Genomic DNA, 20591 nt, shown 5'->3' on the forward strand with positions numbered 1-20591 from the left:
GAATTATGTATTCACATTGTTTATTCATGTTTTGGAGGGCTATTTGTCCTTTTATAGCTAATTTCTACAAGTCTCTTGAGTATGAGGAACTTTAAAACATGGCTCTGTATATGCTGCAAATATTTTTTCTTTGGCTATTCTTCATGTTTTGTCAGACAGGATTTTCATTTTTGGGTAGTCCAACTGGTTAACTTTTTCTTGAATGGTTTCTGGATTTCAATTTGTTTAAGTCTTTCCAAGCCTAAGATATATAAATATTTTTTCCACACTGTGTCTTAATGTGTTCAATCCCTCCCATATAATAGTTTTATTTTTTTACAATGAGAATTTTACACAGTATACAAACCTAATTTGATTATTTTTCTAAATGGATAGTCCATTGTTCTAACATAATTTAATTTAAAACGTCTATCTTTCATCTATTGACTTGAAAATCATCTTTATCATATGTTGAATTTCCGTATTTATTTGCATCTACTTTGGAACTCTCAGTTTACTGAAGGGAGAGATGAGACTGGTCACTGTAAGGGATCACAGGACAAGTGAGAAATTGCTAGCGCTGAGAAGACTTTCAGGAATGAGAGGGTCGACTGTGTGGTTTTGAGTAGTTTTCTTCGCGCTGTGTTGAGACAGCACTTGCCTTAGGGACCCTTGATCTTCATGAAAGTTTTGCTCCATGAAACAGTCTGGCATTTAGAGTTGCCATAAGGGTGTGGTATCAGGGATTGGGTCTTACATTTGCTTTGAAATAAAAGAATATTCTGAGAGCATAGAAAGGAAGACCAGGATTCAGCAGAAGTTACAAATATTAATAGGAGTTGGAAGGTCACACTGATGGGGAAGGGCCTGGGACTCTGGACAGGACTTTGAATGAACATTTGGCTCAAACTTACCTGGATCTTAAGGAGCAAGATGACCTCAGCTGATATCGACTTGACTCTAGAGTTCACAAAATCCCTTTTGTAAAAGGAAAGGTACTCCATTCCTTTTAATGGCTGAGTAATATACCATGGCATGGGTCATATTTTGTTTATCTGTTCATCAGTCCATGGTCATTGGGTTGTTTCCACTTTTCGGCTATGATGAAAAATTCTGCTACGAATACTCATAGGACACGGAACCCAGACATTTTGATTTTAGAGCCCATGTGTCTATCCTTCACGCTGGATGCCTCCCTCTGTAGAAAGCAGACTTTCAGGAAGTGTCCTTCCTGTGGCCTTTTGGGAACTTACACGCCTTGAAATTGGTCGAGGCCATGATTGAGTTATGTCACATGGCCTGTAATCACTCAGTGGACATGACATTTGTTGGTTTTGTGGTGTTACAGAATAACATGCAGTTGACCTTTGTTTTTGTTATTTAACCAAAAAGGTTGTTCATTGAACAAGTACCCATTGTGAGCCTTCTGTGTGCGTGGCTTGCCATCCAGGGGGGAGATAGACATTAATTAGTTACAAATTATGAAACATACTTTGGAAGGAAAAGAAAGGGTACAAAGAGAAGTGATTATATGGGGCCTTGCAGGATGAAGAGGAGAGGTCTTGAGAAGTTGGGGGAAGAGCGTGCCAAGCAGAGAACACAGCAGGGGTGGTACGAGGCCAAATAGCGTGAGGTCTTTAATGTTTAGCACACAGGTATATTCTTCCCCCTTCAGCCCCGTACTCGAGGGTCTTTTTATTATTGTAAATGCAGGCAAGTAGAAGTCCTATTTCATGTCTCTTCTGAATAGTCTCTTTGTCATGGCTACTTAGTGGCCTGTGTCCCTCCCCACTGTTCCTGGGGCCATCATCCACATTAAGGCAATGTCCCCCTCTCCCCCAATGGGAAGTCATAGACACAGCCATCATGGTAAGACAGGTGTCCACGGGAGATGTCTGGCCAGGCAAGCCATACTTCTCTGTACTACCCTGTCCAGTCATGGGAGATTCATACTTGACCATTTGGACCTGTACCAAGACCTGGGACCAGAGCACTGATTTCTGTAGCCCCTACCCCACCGCCTATCAGAGGGGTGAAATTACCTCCATGTCCCATTCCACATATACTGTCTAAGTCACTTGATGAGCTGGACCATAGGGGATGGACCAATTCACGTGTAGCTATATTTGTATAGCAATTTAAGAAAACATTTATTACTTTGATTTGCCATGTTTGTATGCTGGGTTCAGTGTAGGTCTTTTTTTCAGGTCTCAAACATTTTTCAGGTCTCTTTAAATCTTGTAGGTCAGGCCCCATTACTCATGAATTGTGAGTAATTCGAGGATCAACCTTTCTAACCATCCCCCTGTTCCTATCATGAGATCATCCCCACTCACACCGTTCCCTCTCCCCTCTTCCTAAAATGCCTGGCATCCTCCATTTGCTGTTTGGGAAATCTCAGGTTTCATCCCAGGTGTATCCCCTTCTGTCCCCTGATGTAGGTCCCACGCTAGGTCATTGGGTCTGCAGGAATCCCTGAGAAGAGTCTGTCCTTTGCCTGGACACTCAGTGATGCTGAAGACACTGCGAGGCTTCCAGCACCCAGGGCAGGCCTGGCGCTCTAGGGCAGCTCACGGTTAGGACCTCCCTACCAGTGATGGGCAGACATGCCAGATTCTTCTTATTGTCCTGCATACACGCACACACACACACACACACACCATTCTTAGAAACAGTCAAACCTCATAAGGACAAAGAGAAATGTTCTCTAAAACCTTCTTCATTTGCAAGACAGCTCCCTGGTGATGTTCCTTTTTCTTTTTTTTTTTTTTGTCCTGCTTCCAATGAATGTCCCTTCGGGCCTGCTGGGAATAAGAACAGGACACACATGGTTTTTTTTGCAGACATCTTCTTTAGCAACACAAACACCAGAGCAAGGCTGGGCTAGGAAGGAGCCAGGCCAAGGTTCTCAGCAGAGTAGGGTCAGGAAAGAACCTGAGGTTTATAGCACCTCTTGCTTCTCCTACCTGCACACCCTTGATTAAGCCTTTCTCCCTCCAGATGTCCTGTTCTTAGAACGAACCTGCTGAGCTCGTGCCTGCCCTGGAGAGGTGGACCTGTACTGTGCTCCTTTGTGACCATTTTGGGCTCTTCTTGTTGTCTAGATGGACCCAAACTAGGATGTTGCCACTCTCCTGGCTCTAATTGTTGTAGGCAGAAAACCCTGCTTGCGCCCCTCTCCCAGGGAGGCTGCAATGAATTTCTGTCTTGGCTGCATTCTTGGGGCTAATCCTGTGCTTGGCATTGTCCCTTCCTTCCTTGTTCCTTGGGCGTCTTCTTCTTTCCCAGATCTCAACATGCTTCTGAGCCAACAGGCATGGGTCAGGACAGCACTTCACGTGCCAGCTGTACTGTGCGTGACTAGCGATGGGCGGGTCTGTTCTGGCCATGCTAGGAACCGCCTCTCACTGGGACAGCCTGGTTCCCATATCCCTCAATCTCTTGGACCTCCCTCAGCAATGTGGGTGGGACACCCGTGACCCTTTCACCCTGGGTCTCAGTGGAGAAACCTGAAAATCAGGTCATGCCCCTGGCTGGGTGGCAGGGCTAGAAGCAACACCAGGCCTTTGGACTCCTACTCCAGGGCTTTCAGTGCATGCTGATTAGACTTATACTTCTCATATTTTAATTTCCTACAGGCAAGGGACAGATTACATGTCCAGAGTGTCACTGAGCAGCTTTTCACATAAAAGAGTGCATGGTTCCTTAAATGCTCTATTTCATGTGTGAATCCTCACAACTTAAAAAACAAAAAGAAAGAAAGCAAATGAAATGTGAGAATGAAACAGACAAATCAAAAGCAAGTCCATTCATTCAGCAAAGTTTTATTCAGTGCCTGTTGTCTGTCAGGCATTGTTCTAGACACGAGGCATACTGCAGAGAGCAAGATGAATTGTCACTGCCCTCACAGTGCTCCCCGTTCTAGCTGGGGGAGTCACTTAGAAATCAACAGTACATTAGGTAGTGGTGAATGGGATGGAGCAAAATGAGAATGACGGGGCTTCAGGTGATGGGCTGAGCTATGTGACAATGGGTTCATCAGAGAAGATCTCTGTGAGATAACAGTGACCAAACCCGGAATGAGGGAGGGAGCAAGCCATGTGGACATGCAAAGAGCAGTTGACATCTTGGTTTTTACCACTATCTGGTGCAGGGACTGGCACACTGTAGCCCATGGGCCAAATGCAACACCGCCGTGCCCATTGTTTAGTGTTGCCTGTGGTTGCTTTCCTGGTGAAACAGCAGAACTGAGTCATCTCCAAAGAGACCAAATGGGCCACAAAATCTAAAATACACACTATGTAGGCCTTTACAGAAAAAACATATGTGCCAGCCCATGATCTAGAACAGTGGTTCTCAAAGTGTATTCTGGAAACCCTTAGGATCCCTGAAACCCTTTCAGGGGTCTGTGAGAGCATGCTATTTCATCATAGTATGAAGATGCTATTTGCTTTTTCCACGCTAATTTTCTCACGATGGTATTGTGGAGTTTTCCAGAGGCCACCAATGTGTGACAGTGCTACAGAGTGACTGCAGAAGCAGTAGGAGAGTCCCCAGTCATCTATGAGGTCAGACATTAAAGGGACTTGTAAATAAGACAAAACAATGTCACTCTTCTGACTACTTTGTTTGTTTTGGGCAATACAATTATTTTTCAGGAAAAAAATGTTATTTATGTTAACTTGTAATGGGTTTATTCTTGTTATTTTAAATACATTAATGAGGATGTGTTTTTACAATGTGTCAGTTTTCATTTCTGAAACAGTTCGTTTGGGTAGACATTACCCACATAAACAAAAGTTTTGAGGGGGTCCTTACTCATTATTAAGAGAGAGTGTAAAGGAGTCCTGAGACCAGAAATGTTGAGAATGGCTGAATTAGAAATAGCCAATTTTCCTTCCGAAGCTGCAGAAGTTACCAAAAAATAAGCCCCTTCCATAGGTAGTAAACCTCATTTTCTCACCTGTAGAATGTGGGTCAGCCCTGCATTCCGGGGTTTGTACTTCATGAGATGACGGATGAGTGTGCTATGGGTTGAATGGTATTCCCCCAAAAGACATGTTGAAGTCCTAACACCCGGTACCTCAGAACGTGACCTTATTTGCAAATACGGTCGTTGCAGATGTAATTAGTTAAGTTAAAGGAGGTCCTTATACAAAGGAGAACTCTGGACACAGACACACCATGTGAAGATGAAAGAAGAGATGATACGATGTTCCCACAAGCCCTGAAACACCAAAGATGATGGCCAGCAAACAAGCAGGAGCTGGGAGGAAGGCTGGAACAGATTCTCTCTCACAGCTCTCGCAAGGGACCAGCCCCACCGACGCCTTGATCTCAGACTCCCAGCTTCCAGAGCGGTGTGAAAAAATCTCTCTTGTTGAGGGCACCCAGTGTGGGATGCTTTGTTACACTGGCCCTAGGAAACTAAGACAATGGGAAATAGTTTTATAAACCAGAACGTATTCGGCAGATGTCAGGGGTCCCGATGCTGAAGCCACCCTCTTGTTTCAACTGTTGGCTGGTCGAGTCATGCCCAGGAGATGCCCTGTCACCTGATACCTTCCCATCATTTTATATTTCTATATTCTCTTCTCTTCTTGAGTTCCCACCTCCTCTTCTGTTTCCTCTTCCTGGGCCTATAGTTCTTGTATTCACAGCACAAGAGTTGTGAGACGTTTAAGGAGCTACTTTTTGACTACCAGCTTAACCCACGGTTCATATCACATAGAACTTGGTGGCCTGGCTGGAGCCAGAGGGAGCCCCTGTGAGGGACCTCTACTCTGCTCATGTCACAGTCCTCTGGGGGAGGTACTGCTGCAGCCCCCCCCCCCCCGACAAGTGCAAACATGCAGGAGCACAGCGACGAGGTCACAACAGCTCAGAAGGGGCAAGCCCATTCCAGAATTCGTGCTCGTCACCACAGAGTGGGAACTGTGGTCTCAGACCACATACCTCCTAGGATTAGATTCTATCTTCTGATCAACAGAAACCCCCAGCCACAGTGGTATAACCAAGAGGAGGGGGTGGGAAGTTCTAGCAGACTTCCCTGTGACCCCCTTTTAATCCGCCCATCGCTGTGCTAAGCAGGATTTGGAGCAAGCAGCTCCACTCTTTTGTTTGGAATCGTGGATCTGGCATCTGTTCACACTTGCTTTCTGCTGTGAGGAAAGCCTTGACATGGAAGTGGCGAAGCCTTGACAGCTGTGCCGCCCTGGTTGTCAGCACGGAAGCTGAGGAATCCAGACTGCTCAGGAGAGAGCACTGGGAGTGCCACTCTAAGGTGTCCTCAACCTGAAGAGGCAGGTTGGTGGGGATGAAGAGAAAAGTTAAACCCAGAAGCACAGGCCAATAAGGGGCATGTCGGTTCAAGTTATCGTGCTTTTAGAAATGATTAAATATTTATTTAGGTTCTTGCACTTCAAAGGGAGAAATTCAGAGCAAAGAGAGGTAGGCGGGGTCTGTGAAGAGGATTAACTCGTTTGGGGAAAATTGCCCAAAGCTCTGCAGGTTAGTGAATGTGAACTGTTTATTCACTTTCCTGCCAGGATGGCCTGCCTTCTCCAAGCATTTTGGAGTCTTTCTGCAGGGATTGTCCTGTCCGTGCTTTGGGGCGTGACTATAGGTGACAAGGTGCTGGTGGTCCCGCAGGAGGGAAGCCACTGGCTCAGTATGAAGGACATAGTTGAGCTTCTCAGCCAAAGGGGACATGAGGTCGTAGTGCTGGTGCCAGAAGTCAATCTGCTTCTGAAAGAATCCCAATTCTACACAAGGAAAGTCTACCGGGTGCCCTACGACCAGGAAGAGCTGCAGACCCGTTTCCTCTCCTTCGGAAACCAGCACTTTGCAGAGAGATGGTACCTGAATGCCGCCCTGACCGAGTACAGGAATAACATGATTGTCGTTGACATGTTCTTCGTGAACTGCCAGAGTCTCCTGAAGGACTCTGCCACCCTGAGTTTCCTCAGGGAGAGCAAGTTCGATGTCCTTTTTACAGACCCGGCCTTGCCCTGTGGGGTGATCCTGGCTGAGTACCTGGGCCTGCCCTCCGTGTACCTCTTCAGGGGCTTCCCGTGTTCCCTGGAGCATGCGTTCAGCAGAAGCCCAAGCCCCGTGTCCTACGTTCCCAGGTGCTACACCCAGTTCTCAGAACGGATGACTTTCTCCCAACGGGTGGCCAACTTCCTCGTCAGTTACTTGGAGAACTTTCTATTTTACTGTCTGTATTCAAAATACGAAGACCTCGCCTCGAATCTCCTCAAGAGAGAGGTGCACTTACCCACCTTGTATCAGAAGGGCTCCATCTGGCTGTTAAGATATGACTTTGTGTTTGAGTATCCCAGACCTGTCCTGCCCAGCATGGTCTTCATTGGAGGGTGCAACTGTAAGAAGCTGGGAGTCCTGTCTGAGGTTGGTGGCTTTTTTTCTTTTGGATTGCCTTGTTTCTTCATGTGCAGACATCATCCTCACACGCCCTGACTTCCCTTATTCATTTGGCAGGCTGTCACCTGGAAGGGCTGCCTGAAGAAGGCGATGCCAGGTTCAGAGGAGGGGGTGGTGGAGACCAGAGGCTGAGGTTTTGAATGAAGACAGGGCTCAGCCTGGCAATAGCAGGGAACTAGCTGTATACAGCTAAGTAATCCGGGGACACTCACAGAATCATGGAAGGAAACGTAGAGGTTTCCTGGCCAAATCCCACACTTACCTGTTCTGGAAACAAATGAAGGCTTGGCTGAGAGGATACAGAGCTAAGAGGACAGCTTGGCTCAAAACTTGTTCTCCCACCTCTGTGTTGCTTTTCCCCTGGCCTTACACCAGGGGTCAGCACACTATAGCTGGGGGACCAAATCAGCCCAGAGGAGCTGTGGCTAGATGGCCCAGAGCTAAGAATGGTTCTCATATTTTTAAAAGGATGTTAAAAACAGCAAGGAACAGGTGACAGTGGTGTGTATGGCCCACTAAGCCTACATAGTTACTATCTAACCCTTTACAGAAAAAGTGTGTTGACCTCTGACCCGAGGCATGTATTTGTAGATACCCTCCTGACATAAGGGAAGAGGGCCCAGAGCTCCTTTGGAAAATGAAACCTTGTGAGTTTGGGGTTTTTTTGGGGGTGTGGGATGTTGTTTTAATATTTACACCTTTGAAAGGCTTCAGATGACTGTCTTTCACACCAGAATCCTCTTTTTCAATGCATTTTTCCTTGGAAAGAAAACTTCAGATAGGTCCCAAAGACCCTTACTAGCCTTCTTTGACATTGGCCAATTTCTTTGTTAACACGGTAAACAGTAGCCACGAGCCGCAGGGCCAGGGGTGAGGAGCATAATTGGGCCAGTTCCAAGGAGGCTGAAATACAAACCTCACATGTCAGGAAAATGTAACCAAGGAGTTAATAAGCAAAAATGTTAATAAGAAACATTAAGCATAAGAAGGAAAAATGTCATTTTTGGTGCCTTGGTACCCACCATCCTAGTTTTGCAAAACAAGTTGTATTTAATCATATTGAAAAACCACACCATAGTGAATGTATTTTTTTGAGCCCCACATAGCTTTATCTGTCCTTGACTTCTATTAATATTTGTATCTTAATTGTAGTTGCTACATGTCGCCACAGAGAACATTCTGTGCTACAATAAGTCATTATCAGTTTCTATTTGGAATTATTAGAAATTAAATCACAGTGATCAAAATCAAGTTTCTTTCATCAAATACTCAAATCATTTTAACATTCTGAAAAAAATGTGCACTATGGAGTGATGGAAATATTTCGGAATCATACAGAGATGGTGGGTATGTAGCATTGTAGAGGTGCTAAATGCCACTGAATTGTTCAAAATTGTTCAATTTTATTTTATGTGACTTCATCTCAATAGATTCTTTTAAGAAAAGAAGATACATTGCAGATCAGAAAAAAATAAAAGCCTGATTTATAGCTAAAAAAACTCCACACTCCTTAGTAGGCAAAGATAACGATCAGGCGATATGTAAGGTAAACAACACACGTGGCTAATAAAAGTTTGAAACCACATTTCACTTCAGAAATAATCCAAGAAATTCAAATTAATAAACAATGAAATTCAATTTTGTGTATCAATTCAGCTAGCATGTATTGTAGGTAACTATTGGCCTGACTTAAAACACATACTCATATTTCTTTCAAAACTGTGCAAAGCCTTTTGGAAACCACAGCTTGGCGAACGTTCCTTTGGTACCAGTCTGGTTCACAGTCTAGGAAAGTGTGTCCATTCTCAGGACAGCCTGTGGGCTCCCAGCCTCACCCACGTGGAAGAGCACAGTGAGACCCCCTTCCCACTCACGCCCATGGTAGTGTGACTCTGTCACAGTCCCTCCGGCCTCCTCTGCCCAAGGGGGGACTCAGCCACCTGCGATGGCTCCCCAGTGTTTATGCCCAAGATGCCTTGGAGAAGCTCCCCTGCCGCCTGGGTGGTGGTTCCCACGAGGAGGCCCTCAGAGTCTGGGCCGTGGGGCAGCCACGGGTGTTCTGAGTTCACTTATCCCAGCCCTGCCCAGGGCCTCTGCCCCAGCGCCGTGCACATTGTCACCTGCCCCAAAGCAGTTTTGTTCGTATCACGTTCTCGCAGGGGTCTTTCCCTCTGCCTACAGGGGCTCCAATCCAGGCCAGATGCTGAAACACTCACTCCGTTTGTTGTCATTCTTGCTTCTCACCCAAGACTCATCTGTCCCTTGGCTAACTTCTTTTCCTATCGGGAGGCTCAGCTTTCCGGTATCTCCATCGTAGAAGAGATTTTAGCTTTACATTAATTATTTAATTATTGGAAGGGTCATTGGAGTGTTTTTCTTTTGAATGATTACTAGAAGATTTGTTTAAACAGTAATACATATAGTCATCATTGCCAGACTTAACATGAGATGTTGAGTGTTCGATCCAATTTTCCTTCCTGGATAAGTTTTTCTTTCCTATCTCTGTCAGTTTTGAAAACGTAGTAACAGGAGGAGAGGCCCAACCCCAACCACAGCTCCTAGGAGCAAGGTCTTGGGAGTGGGTCTGACATTGGGACAGGCATTTGCTGAGCTTGTGTAGGTCCAACAAGTTAAGGCAGGATCTCCGAGGAGCCCTTGGTGTTTGGGGTCATTGTACTAAAGCAGGTACTCCCTTTTAAGCCAGGATCTTACCGTCAACTGCTCGGCTGGTGCTCTCCAGGTTTCCAGAGATATGTTGTATTCGGCTGGATCAAGGGTAATGGGCAAAGTTGCCAGGTGCAATGGCTCATACTTGGGGAACTTCATCTTGGGATCCTGGCGCTCAATTGCAACTTGGAACAGTTTTCTTAGAACAAAGGAATTCAGAGATAAATCCTAGTGTCTTCTGCTTGCAATGCAGAGAACCGCTAAAGCATCGAAATCACAGGTTTCTACTCTCCCTGTTTGGGCCACACAGACCTTAGAGGCAAGTCCTGGCCAGAGCTCAGGATCAGCATATGCCCTCTGCTCAGCAAGCTCTGCAGGAGGAGAGCACAGTTGAGGCTCAGCTAGGGCGGAGAAGGGCCAGCTTTCCCTTCCCTGAGCCTCCAGGGTCCCTCCCTTGTTCCCATTACATTAGTAGAGTAAGAAATCCTTCTGTGAAATGGGAACACTCAGGAAGTTGTGGTGGCAGGCTGGTATGATCAAGTTCACAAGAGAGCTTTGAACATTGTAAATACAACACAAATGGGACGGGGCTGCTTTAGGCTGGCATACGAGGATGGAGGCCCCTCAGACAGGAGGTCGTCCAACTCCCTCATGCAAAGGAGCACCCTGAGTGAGCTGCCTAAGGCCACAGGTTGCGCCACAAGCAGGATAAGTACCCATTCCCTGGTCACGTGTTTGCCTCACACTGTTTACTGTATAGAGACCTGGAAAGCATCAACCTCTCATGAAGGGAAGAAAGCAAGCTGAATGATGAGTCAGCAGATGTGACCATCCTCCTCCTTGCCACAAAGCCTTGGACTTCCGCGTTGTCACCTGAAAATGGGGCTGACAATGTCTGCCATGTCTCTCTCAGCGTTGTTTGAGGATCAAATGGACAGCATTTGAAAGTGTATTTGAGAGCTTTGCAGGCTGTCAGAGAGGATGAGGCCCCCTCCCGGCTCTTCTCTGGACCTTAGCTCAATACAGGCCGAAACGTTTTCTTTGTGAGGTGATAAAAACAACGTGGTTTTCTTGCACTGAACTTTGGGGGGCATTTTCCCAGAAAACTAGATCCCACATCCTCAGTCCTAGTTCTTTGGTTCCCAAGTTCTTCCCCTCTTGTGTTCCGGAATCACCTAGATAGCTGTTCTCAAATGAGGGTGATTTTGCTGGGGCAATGTCTGGAGACATTTTTTGGTGTCACAGTTGGGGGAATGACACTGGGAAACCATGTATACTGTCGGTAGGACTGTCAATTGGTGCAGCCACTATGGAAAACAGCATGGAATTTCCGCAAAAAATTAAAAATAGAATTTCCATATAATCCAGAAATCCCACTTCAGGGATCGTCCTTTCTGTGCTGCCTTCTGGCTGCGCGCGCCCCCTAGTGGACACTTTTAGAGCATACAAGGCCTCTCACATCTGCTCTGCAGCTTGGACTCAGGCCCTCACCTCTCCCAGACAGGCTCGGAATAGGACTCCACTGGTCCAGGCTGACCCCTCTATGCCATTCCCTACTTCTCTGCAAGAGGGAGCACAAAGCCGGCCATAGCACACTAATGTCAGTGACTGGATGCCCCAGGCTTTAGGAGAAAACTCAGGTCCCCCCCAACCCCCGGCTTGGCACACAAAGCCTGTGGTGAACTAGTCCCTAGTTATGGGTTGAATTGCGACCCCACAAAAAAGATATGTTGAAGTCCTAACCCCCAGCACCTCAAAATATGACCATTTTTGGACGTGATCTTTTGCAGAGGTAATCAAGTTAACATGAGGTAGTTAGGGTGGGCCCTGTTCCAATATGACTGGTGTCCTTACAAAAGGGAGCAATTTGGATACAGAGTCAGACATTCACAGAAGGAAGACACTGTGAAGACACACGCAGGGTCAAGATGGACACGAGTGGAGTGATGCATTTAAAAGCCACGGAGGACCCAGGATTTCAGGCAAACTCCAGGAGCTGGGAGAGGCGGAGAAGGGCCCTCCCCCAGCCTGTGGAGGGAGAATGGCCCTGCCCACACCCGGATTTGGACTCCGCCCTCCAGAGTGCGGGACAATACGAGTACATTTCTGTTGTCCTAAGTCCCCAGTTTTGGCACTTGTTACAGCCGCCCTAGGAAGCGAACACACCTCTCTTTGCTTTCTACCTCTGTGAGTTTCCCGAGTCATTTAGTTCTCACTGTTTAGAATGCTGGCTGCCATTTCCATGCCTTTGTGCAAGAGGAGGCGGGGCCAGCAAAGCATTTGAGAATGAGCTTTAGGAGCTGAATGTGGCACCAGCTCTGGCTTGCCCCCACCCAAAAGGCCATACAAATAAATGTTGGGAAAGGTGCATGCAGTCTTTGGGCCCCATTCGCCACATAAGAATGGACCCTGGGCTTGGAAGTCTTCTCTATCAAAAGATAAAGGGCCACCCAGCCTGTGTCAGCTCATCACCACGTGTGGGAATACTTTTCCCTGTTTCAGGCTCAAAGAATGCTCTTTGTCTTGGTTTGAAGCGTGTGCATGACATGGCACCTGCCCAACCCCACTGTGGTATCTGTCCTTCGAGGGGAGGGGATGCTGTCTTTCTATGGCGGCACAGGAGGGGCGTGCATGGGCGAGCTGCTCTGTGTCCCCTGTCTCAGGGACCTGCTGGCCATGGGGATCACTGTTGGAGCTCATGTGGCTGTGTCTCTTCTTCGTGTGAGTAAAGCACTGCTGTACGCAGTGCTTGACTGCGCTGTGTTCTTCTTGGCGACTCCAGCAGCACCAGCAGCAGGCAGAGGGGTTGGCGTCCGTCCCTGGTGGCTGGTACAGTGATGGTCTTCACTATGCTCCACGGAGTTGGGGTCCCTCTCCTGGGACTGACAATCGATGCCCAGTAATCTGCTCTGACAGTTTGGTGCAACGAGGAGGGTCACCAAGGAAACACACCAAGGCATGGAGGAAACATGGGCTTCTCAGTGTCGTTCGATGCAGCCCAGGGTGGTGCTGGCTCCTCTGGGGGATGGGCTGACGGAGGTGCTGGCCACCCTCTGGCCACATGGTGACAATTGGATGTAGATAGTCTCCCTGTTAACAGGGAGAGCTGGTGCAATGGGTGAGGACAGATGTACAAGAGATGGTGTCGCGTCCCGCGCAACAAGGGCAGTGAGGAGGCGAGAAGGGGCGGTTTGGGTTAAGTTTTTAAGAAAGAAACAAACAGAGACTTAATGCTGTTAAATCTCTCAGACGGCCAGGGGTCTCTCAGTCTCTGAGGACTGGAGCCCTGAACAAAGCCGACTGGAGGCTTTTATTGATAAGTATACAAGGGAGTAGCAGTGTTTTTGGCACGGTTTGTGAGACTCACTTATCACGTTATAGAAACATCCCAAGCCAATTATTTTAACCTTCAAACAGCCGAAGCACAAGTTCCCATGATGTCTTACCTAAGGTCTGTACCTTCTCAGGGTCAAGTCTCTCATATTGTAACAGCTCCGTAGAGATAAGTAGAGAGAACTGATCTTTGTTGTCCTCATGACTTTTCTCACAAACAGCTGCAAGGGAAAAGCCAGGGAGCGCAACAGACTTTCCCAGGCAGGGGGAAGGGGAGGCAAAGCCCCTTCCCTTATTTTTCTAAGGTAGCTCATTAGGGGTCCCTACTTGGTTCCCCCTGGCTTAGGTTGTATCTCCCGTGAGATATCTTACCCGTCTTTGGCTGCAAACCATCTTTTGGGGATCAGACAGAGAGACACAACGTGTAAACACAAGGATGGAACAGAGTCCCAGAAAGGCACAATCTCACAAACTCTTCTTTCCTTAAGGAAAGACATGGAGGGACAGTTGGCTAGGCTGTTGTGCGACTACAAGATGTGAGCTAAGAAATAGAAAAACTCTACCCTGGCCATTGGCCACTCTCCTGCTCCCATGTTATCCACTGTCCCCTTCTTCCACTTCAGTTTCTGCATGCTTTTGCTTGCTGTCTATTGCCACTAGATATTTTTTTAAAAAAACTTTTTGCAAGAATTTATAATCATTACCTGTGAGAGCACTGGTCTGATAGGAGCTATTTCTGTATTAACAGAAGCTAAAAATGCTTCTAGGTGAATTGAAAAAACACTTTTTTTTTTTTTTGGTCATGTTGAAAATCCCAGAGAGATTTTTGTTTGGCCTTGCACTAAATCTGTAGCTTAATTTGGGACAAAATCAAGAGCGTTACAATGTTAAATCTTCCTACTCAGGATGTTCCATGCTTCTTCATGTATTCTATCTAGATTTATATCTCTAACTGGGGCGGAGAACATACCACCACCATTCCCAATTTCTTAGGTACACCCCGTCTTCTTATGTGGCTTATAACATCTGGTCAGGTTGGGTTGTAAACACAAGGCAGATGGTCACAGTGATGAAAGCTAGAAAGGTGCCCTGGTAGACTCTCTAGCAGGCATCCAGTGCAGTTGCAGCTGGACAAGGAACAGGAACTATCAAGGCACGAAGTTGGAACGAAGGTGAGCCTGCTCCCATAACTTGCTGTTTCTGCCACCAGATATGGGGGTGGCTAGGATCCTAAACGGCAGCTTCTCCTGCTAATGATAATAACAGCAACTGTAGCACCAATAACAAACTTGAAGTTCCACCTTCCCGGCATCGGTTCTGTCCGCTCTCCTGCTTTCATGGCCTTGGTGGAAGGCACAAGCAGTACCGGGCTTAACACACGCAAGCAATTTTGCACAGTTATAGGATTTAATCTGTGAGTAGAGGACAGAAACCGAGCCTTGGGGAAAACGCAGTTCTATGGCTTGGACAGACAGAGGATCCAGAAAAAGAGCAGAGAAATTGCTGTTGGAGGGGCAGGGAGAGAACTAAGATCCTGGGCTCACAGCCCACAAGGAATAGTTAAACCAAACACTCTTTGCATGGTGGCAGCTGGTGTTACGTGAGAAGTGCCTTGGCGTGCACACATTTGTCCAGTGGTGGAATCTGTCATCACCATAGATCTCTCCTGGGGGTCATTTCCTCAGCCTCGCCCATCCTGGCAGCCTGGGCCTGGATGTCCTTACGGCAGAAGCCATGGAGGCAGAAGAGCACACACAGTGCGGGAGAAGGTTGGGTAGCGCAAGGGGCCCACCCACATGGTCCCCAGGACGAACAGGATGAGGAGATGCCAGCACCCTGCTGAACACACATGGAAGTCACTTTATGGAGCAGGATTGGCCTCACGGGCACGTGGCCCCTGTGGATACACAGGGCCCCGCCCTCAGAGGGAACCCACAAATTATGTAGCCTGTCTTGTTCTGAAAGAATCCATCATTATGAGGCTTTAGGGCTGTAAATGACCCTGGAGAGAAGCCTGAACATAAACTGCAAGATGTATTAAAGGCCCACATTACGATACACCGCCCCTAAATAGACTAGCAGAAGACTGGGGGCTCCAGCATTCGAGAGAAGAGGAATTCAGACAGAGCCTGGTCTGAGGCGAGGGCCCAGGTCCCGCCTGTCCTGTGGTGAACAGGCTTTGGGGGGAGGGTGCTGTCTGACTCCACTGTGTCATTGCTAAGGGTCGTCTCGCCCTCTTGTGCTTTAGGTAACAGCAACTCTCATACCATGAGGGAGATAGAGAATTCTCAACAAACCCTTATGTTGTCTTCATCAAGTCTTGAGTTCGGGTCCCTCCAGATAGTTCTATATTTCACAGCCGCGTCAAGTAGGCTCTTCCCTGAACATTGCAAGAAATGTCCTTGTGAGGAAGAGGAATGAAACCAGAGAGCCAAGACCCCCGTCCCCGTTAGAGAAAACTCCCAAAGTATGTTATCTATTTTGGGGGATGTGCTCTATGTTACCCACCAGTGGGAGGAAAGAGTCTTGAGTTATCAAATAAGGTCACATCCAGCAGAAAGATTTTGGTTGGGTACCAGGCATTGGTGACACCTCGGAGCTCAGCCACATCCTGTAGGATGGTTAACAGAGGAGCAAGTGGCAGAGAAATGGGCACCCACAGCCTTGTTTTGGGAATTGGATGAAAAATAAAAGAGTGAACTAGAATGTTCCCCAGAGACAGCAGCAGAGTAAGATGAATTTCTCCAAAATGAGGGGGATCGACGTTTACCTAGGAAAAGCAGAGGGGTGAATGGCCAGTGGTGAAGGTCAGGGACAGATTCATTCTGCAATGATTAACATTTGGAGGGCACCATGCCCTCCAATGACATGCCATCTTGTTAATAAGTTTGAAGATAAGATAACGACAAAGAAAACAAATGTAGGAAGCACAGTCTGACCTGGAAAGTCAACTGCTTTTGGCGTCCACCGAGATGGCTGCCGGATTCCAGCTTCCGCTGCCAGTGTTCCTGGGGCTGTACCTCTTCTTGTGTGTCGGGCCCTGGGCTGAGGGCGGGAAGGTGCTGGTGGTCCCCATGGAGGGCAGCCACTGGCTCAGCATGCGGCAGGCCGTGCGGGAGCTCCACGCCAGAGGCCACCAAATCATGGTCATTTCGCCAGAGGTGACCATGCATGTCAAGGGGGAGGACTTTTTCACCCTGAAAACCTATGCCATTCCGTACACCCAGGAGGAATTTCAGTACCTCATGCTGAGCCAGACTGAACTGGTTTTTGAAAGAATGCATTTTCTAAAAACTTTTTTGAACTCTATGGCAATTATGAAAAATGCATCTTTGGTCTTCCAAAGGTCTTGTGAGGAGCTGTTGCATAACAAGGACCTGATCGGGCATCTGAATGCCAGTGCTTTCGATGTGGTTTTAACGGATCCCCTCTACCCCTGTGGGGCTGTGCTGGCTAGGTACCTGTCGCTTCCTGCTGTGTTCTTTTTGCGTGCCATTCCATGTGACTTAGACTTTGAAGGCACACAGTGCCCAAATCCTTCCTCATATATCCCCAGGTTATTAACAAGGAATTCAGACCACATGACATTTCTGCAAAGAGTCAAAAACATGCTTTATCCTCTGGCCCTGAACTATATATGTCACGTTTCTTTTACTCCTTATGCAAGACTGGCGTCCGAGCTTCTTCAGAGAGAGGTATCACTGGTGGATGTCTTGGGTTATGGATCCGTATGGCTGTTCAGAGGAGACTTTGTGTTGGACTACCCCAGGCCGATCATGCCCAACATGGTCTTCATTGGGGGCATAAACTGTGCCAACAGGAAGCCATTGTCTCAGGTCTGTATTGCTGCCTTTATCCAATCAGTGTGCCAGGCAGAACACATTTTATTTTTAAATGAATTCCAAGTGCTTACTTATCTACCAATCTCTTTGTAGATTTCTACCTCTCGTTCTCCGGCTAAGTCTTCGGTTAGATAAATTGTTCAAGTGCCTCCAGTAGTGTAGTTAAAGTTTTCAATGGTTATTAAGAGGAATGAGAAGCAAGGGTAAAGATTTGTCACGATTGACAAATGATGGCATGCTTTAACCAAAATTGTCCTTTTGTAAAGATTACCATAGTTGTGCAATTTTCTTCAGCTGTGTAGGAGCAGAGAAGTTGAATTGTGAACTGATACATCAGAGGGTTTTTGCTTGTGGGTGTTCAGTGGAAGGATAAAGGAACTAGCAAATTGTGTTTGTTGACACGATCATTTTCAGTGGTCCTGTCTCAGAAAGGACTAACAGAAATACAAGGCAAGACACACATCATTTAAAATTTTTTGGTAGGCATGTTAAAAAAAAGCAAAAAGGTGTTAATTTCAATAACATGTTTTGTTCAACCAAATATATCCCAAACATTATCCTTTCAAGATATTCTTAATATAAAATTATTAATGAGGTATTTTACATTCTTTTATTTTCTCATACTAAATCTTCAAAATTTGGTATGTATTTTACACTTATCGCATATTTCAATTTAGACTAGCCACATTTCAAGTGCTCAACAATCATGTATTACTAATGGCTACTACTATTAGGTCGGTGCAAAAGTAATTGCAGTTTTGCAAAAACCGCAATTACTTTTGCACCGACCTAAAATATAGGACAACTTAGGATCAACATTTGTAAATGTTCCATAGGTAGTCCTATATTTTCAATATTTTCTATTAAATAACTCAACATGCACAATTCTGAAAAAGATGTCTTAAAACATTCCCAATTTAACTGGGCTTTGCTCAATTTATATTTGGAATTTTAATAGTGTTTGCTTTATACACATATAGTTGCAAGATTGGTGCACATAGTTTGATGACTGTTGTAGTTTCTTCATAAAGTTTGCTTTTAAAAAATTTTAAATTGTGGTAAAATACACCTACCATAGGATTTACCATCTTAACCATTTTTAAGTGTACAGTTTAGTAATGTGAAGTACATTCACATTGTTGTGCAACTAATAATCTCCAGAACTCTGTTTACCCTGAAACACTGAAACTCTATACCCACTAAACAACAACTCCCCATTCTTCCCCCAGCGCCTGGCAACCACCTTTCTACTTTCTGTCTCTGTGAATTTGACTACTTATGTACCTCGTGTAACTGGAATCATACAGCATTTGTCTTGTTGTAACTGGCTTATTTGACTAAGGATAATGTCCTCAAGTTTCATTCATGATGTACTAGACTATTTCAGAATGGTCTTTTCTTTTTAAGGCTTTTAGTTATTGTGAATAATGCTGCTATGAACATGGGTATACAGATATCTCTTTAAGACCCCACTTTAAATTCTTTTGGGTTTATACCCAGAAGTGGAATTGCTGGATCATGTGGGAATGTTATTTTTAATATTTAGAGGAACTGCCATACCACTTTCCACACTGGTTGAACCATTTTACAATCCCACCAATAGTACACAAGGGTTCCAATTTCTCCACATCCTCTCCAACACTTGTTTTCTGTTTTGTTTTGTTTTTTATTCTTCTTGATAGTAGTCATCTTAATGGCTGTGAGATGGCATCTTATTGTAGTTTTGATTTGAATTTCCATAATGATTTGTGATATTGAGCATCTTTTTCTGTGTCTATCGGCCATTTGTATATCTTCTGTGGAGAAATGTCTCTTCCAGTCTTTTGCCTATTATTAAAATGTTTTTGTTGTTGTTGCTATTGTTGAGTTTTAGAAGTTCTCTATATGTCCTGTATGTTAATCTCTTATCAGATAAATTATTTGCAAATATTTTCTCCCATCCTGTGTGTTGCTTTTTTATTCAGTTGATAGTGTCGTTTGATACACAAGTTAAAAAAAATTTATTCAGTTGATAGTGTCGTTTGATACACAAGTTAAAAAAATTTTCATGAAGTCCAATTTGTCTTATTTTTTCATCACCTGTACCTTTGGTGTCATATCTAAGAATCGTTGCCAAATCCAACATCATGAAGCTTTGTCCTATGTTTTATTCTAGGAATTTTATAGTTTTGGGTTTTGCATTTAGGTTTTTGATCCATTTTGAGTTAATTTTTTTATATGGTGTTAGGTAAGGGTCCAACTTCATTCTGTAGCATGTGGATATCCAGTTTTCCCAGCAATATTTGTTAAAAAGATTGTCTTTTCCCCCATTGAATGGTCTTGGCAATTTTGCCCAAAACCATTTGACCATATATTTGAAGTCATCTTTTTACTTTAAACTTAAAAAACAAACAAAAACTTCATAAAAAGTTTGCTTAAAGAGTTTTTAATAGCATTTTAAAAAAGCCTCTGCTGATAGTTTTCATATAGAAATTCCATCCATTCACACAATGTATATATACTTGATTTTATTCCTTCCATTTAGTGTAAGCTCATTTTTTTTGCATCATTTCCTTTTTTCTTTTTTTTTTAAACAAGTTTTTGTTGTTGCTAATTTGGAAATTCTCTGGCACTTTTCCATTTCCATGTAAATGCAGTGTAGCATCTTCAAATCTGGTCTCCTGCCTCCCTTTCACTTCTAGGGACCCTTGTGATTAAACTGAGTTTACCCAGATAATCCAAGATGATTTCCTTATCTCAAGATCCTTAATTTAATCATATCTGCAAAGTCTCTTTTGCCACATAAAGTAGCATATTTATTGGTTCCAGGGATTAAAATGTGAACATATCTGCAGGGCCATTTTTGTATCTACCATGCACACGCACAGTAAGCCTAAAATTAAACCCAGATCTTATTGAAAACTTGAAGGTTTTCCTTTACGTGATTGACATTTTTGTTCTGGTTTCTTTGGAAAATCTATGCCATCCATAGACTTTTATTTTCCAGTCTCTGTCACTATCATCTTCCTCTCCAACTTTATCTCCTCTATTTTTCTGATGCATCATGGGACAGTATCTCTGAAAGAGTGTATCTGTATCACCGATTTTACCTCCTGTATTATCAGTTGAGATGTTTATTGCTTTCAATGTGCATTAATTTTTTTATTTTTGTGCTTACAAGTCAGTTACTGTCTCCCCAATGATATAAATAGACTTATTTTCAACAAATCATTTTGTTTTCATAAAGCTCCAAGGTAAAGAATTCCTTTGAATTTTATCAAATATAGATAATGTCCAATGAAGCACTCTCCCTGGTCTTACATAAATATTCTTATCCCCTAAGTGAAA

The 20591-nt window shown here is 45.0% G+C and overlaps 1 protein-coding gene and 1 pseudogene across 7 annotated transcripts in view; one reads left to right on the forward strand and one right to left on the reverse strand.

The window, feature by feature from the left end:
• LOC308499202 (UDP-glucuronosyltransferase 1A6-like) overlaps positions 1–20591 on the forward strand; it is a gene marked incomplete at both ends in the record, with an annotated part of 41023 nt that overhangs the window by 2023 nt on the left and 18409 nt on the right. For 2 of the 6 annotated variants that reach the window (XM_081052206.1, XM_081052203.1), the window contains one exon: positions 6398–7389. The exons of 2 other annotated variants lie outside the window; for them this stretch is intronic. In XM_081052206.1, the coding sequence (XP_080908332.1) occupies positions 6529–7389 (861 nt within the window). Of the gene's footprint in view, positions 1–6397; positions 7390–16394; positions 17259–20591 lie in introns of those variants that run through there. 2 more of the 6 variants (XM_081052209.1, XM_081052205.1) reach the window with 2 other exon arrangements.
• LOC308499019 (NADH dehydrogenase [ubiquinone] 1 beta subcomplex subunit 4-like) lies at positions 9861–10248 on the reverse strand (annotated as a pseudogene). The gene has a single exon. The product of its transcript is annotated as an NADH dehydrogenase [ubiquinone] 1 beta subcomplex subunit 4-like (transcript).

This window comes from Rhinolophus hipposideros, assembly GCF_964194185.1.
Source record: "Rhinolophus hipposideros genome assembly, chromosome: 6".
Lineage (NCBI taxonomy): Eukaryota > Metazoa > Chordata > Mammalia > Chiroptera > Rhinolophidae > Rhinolophus > Rhinolophus hipposideros.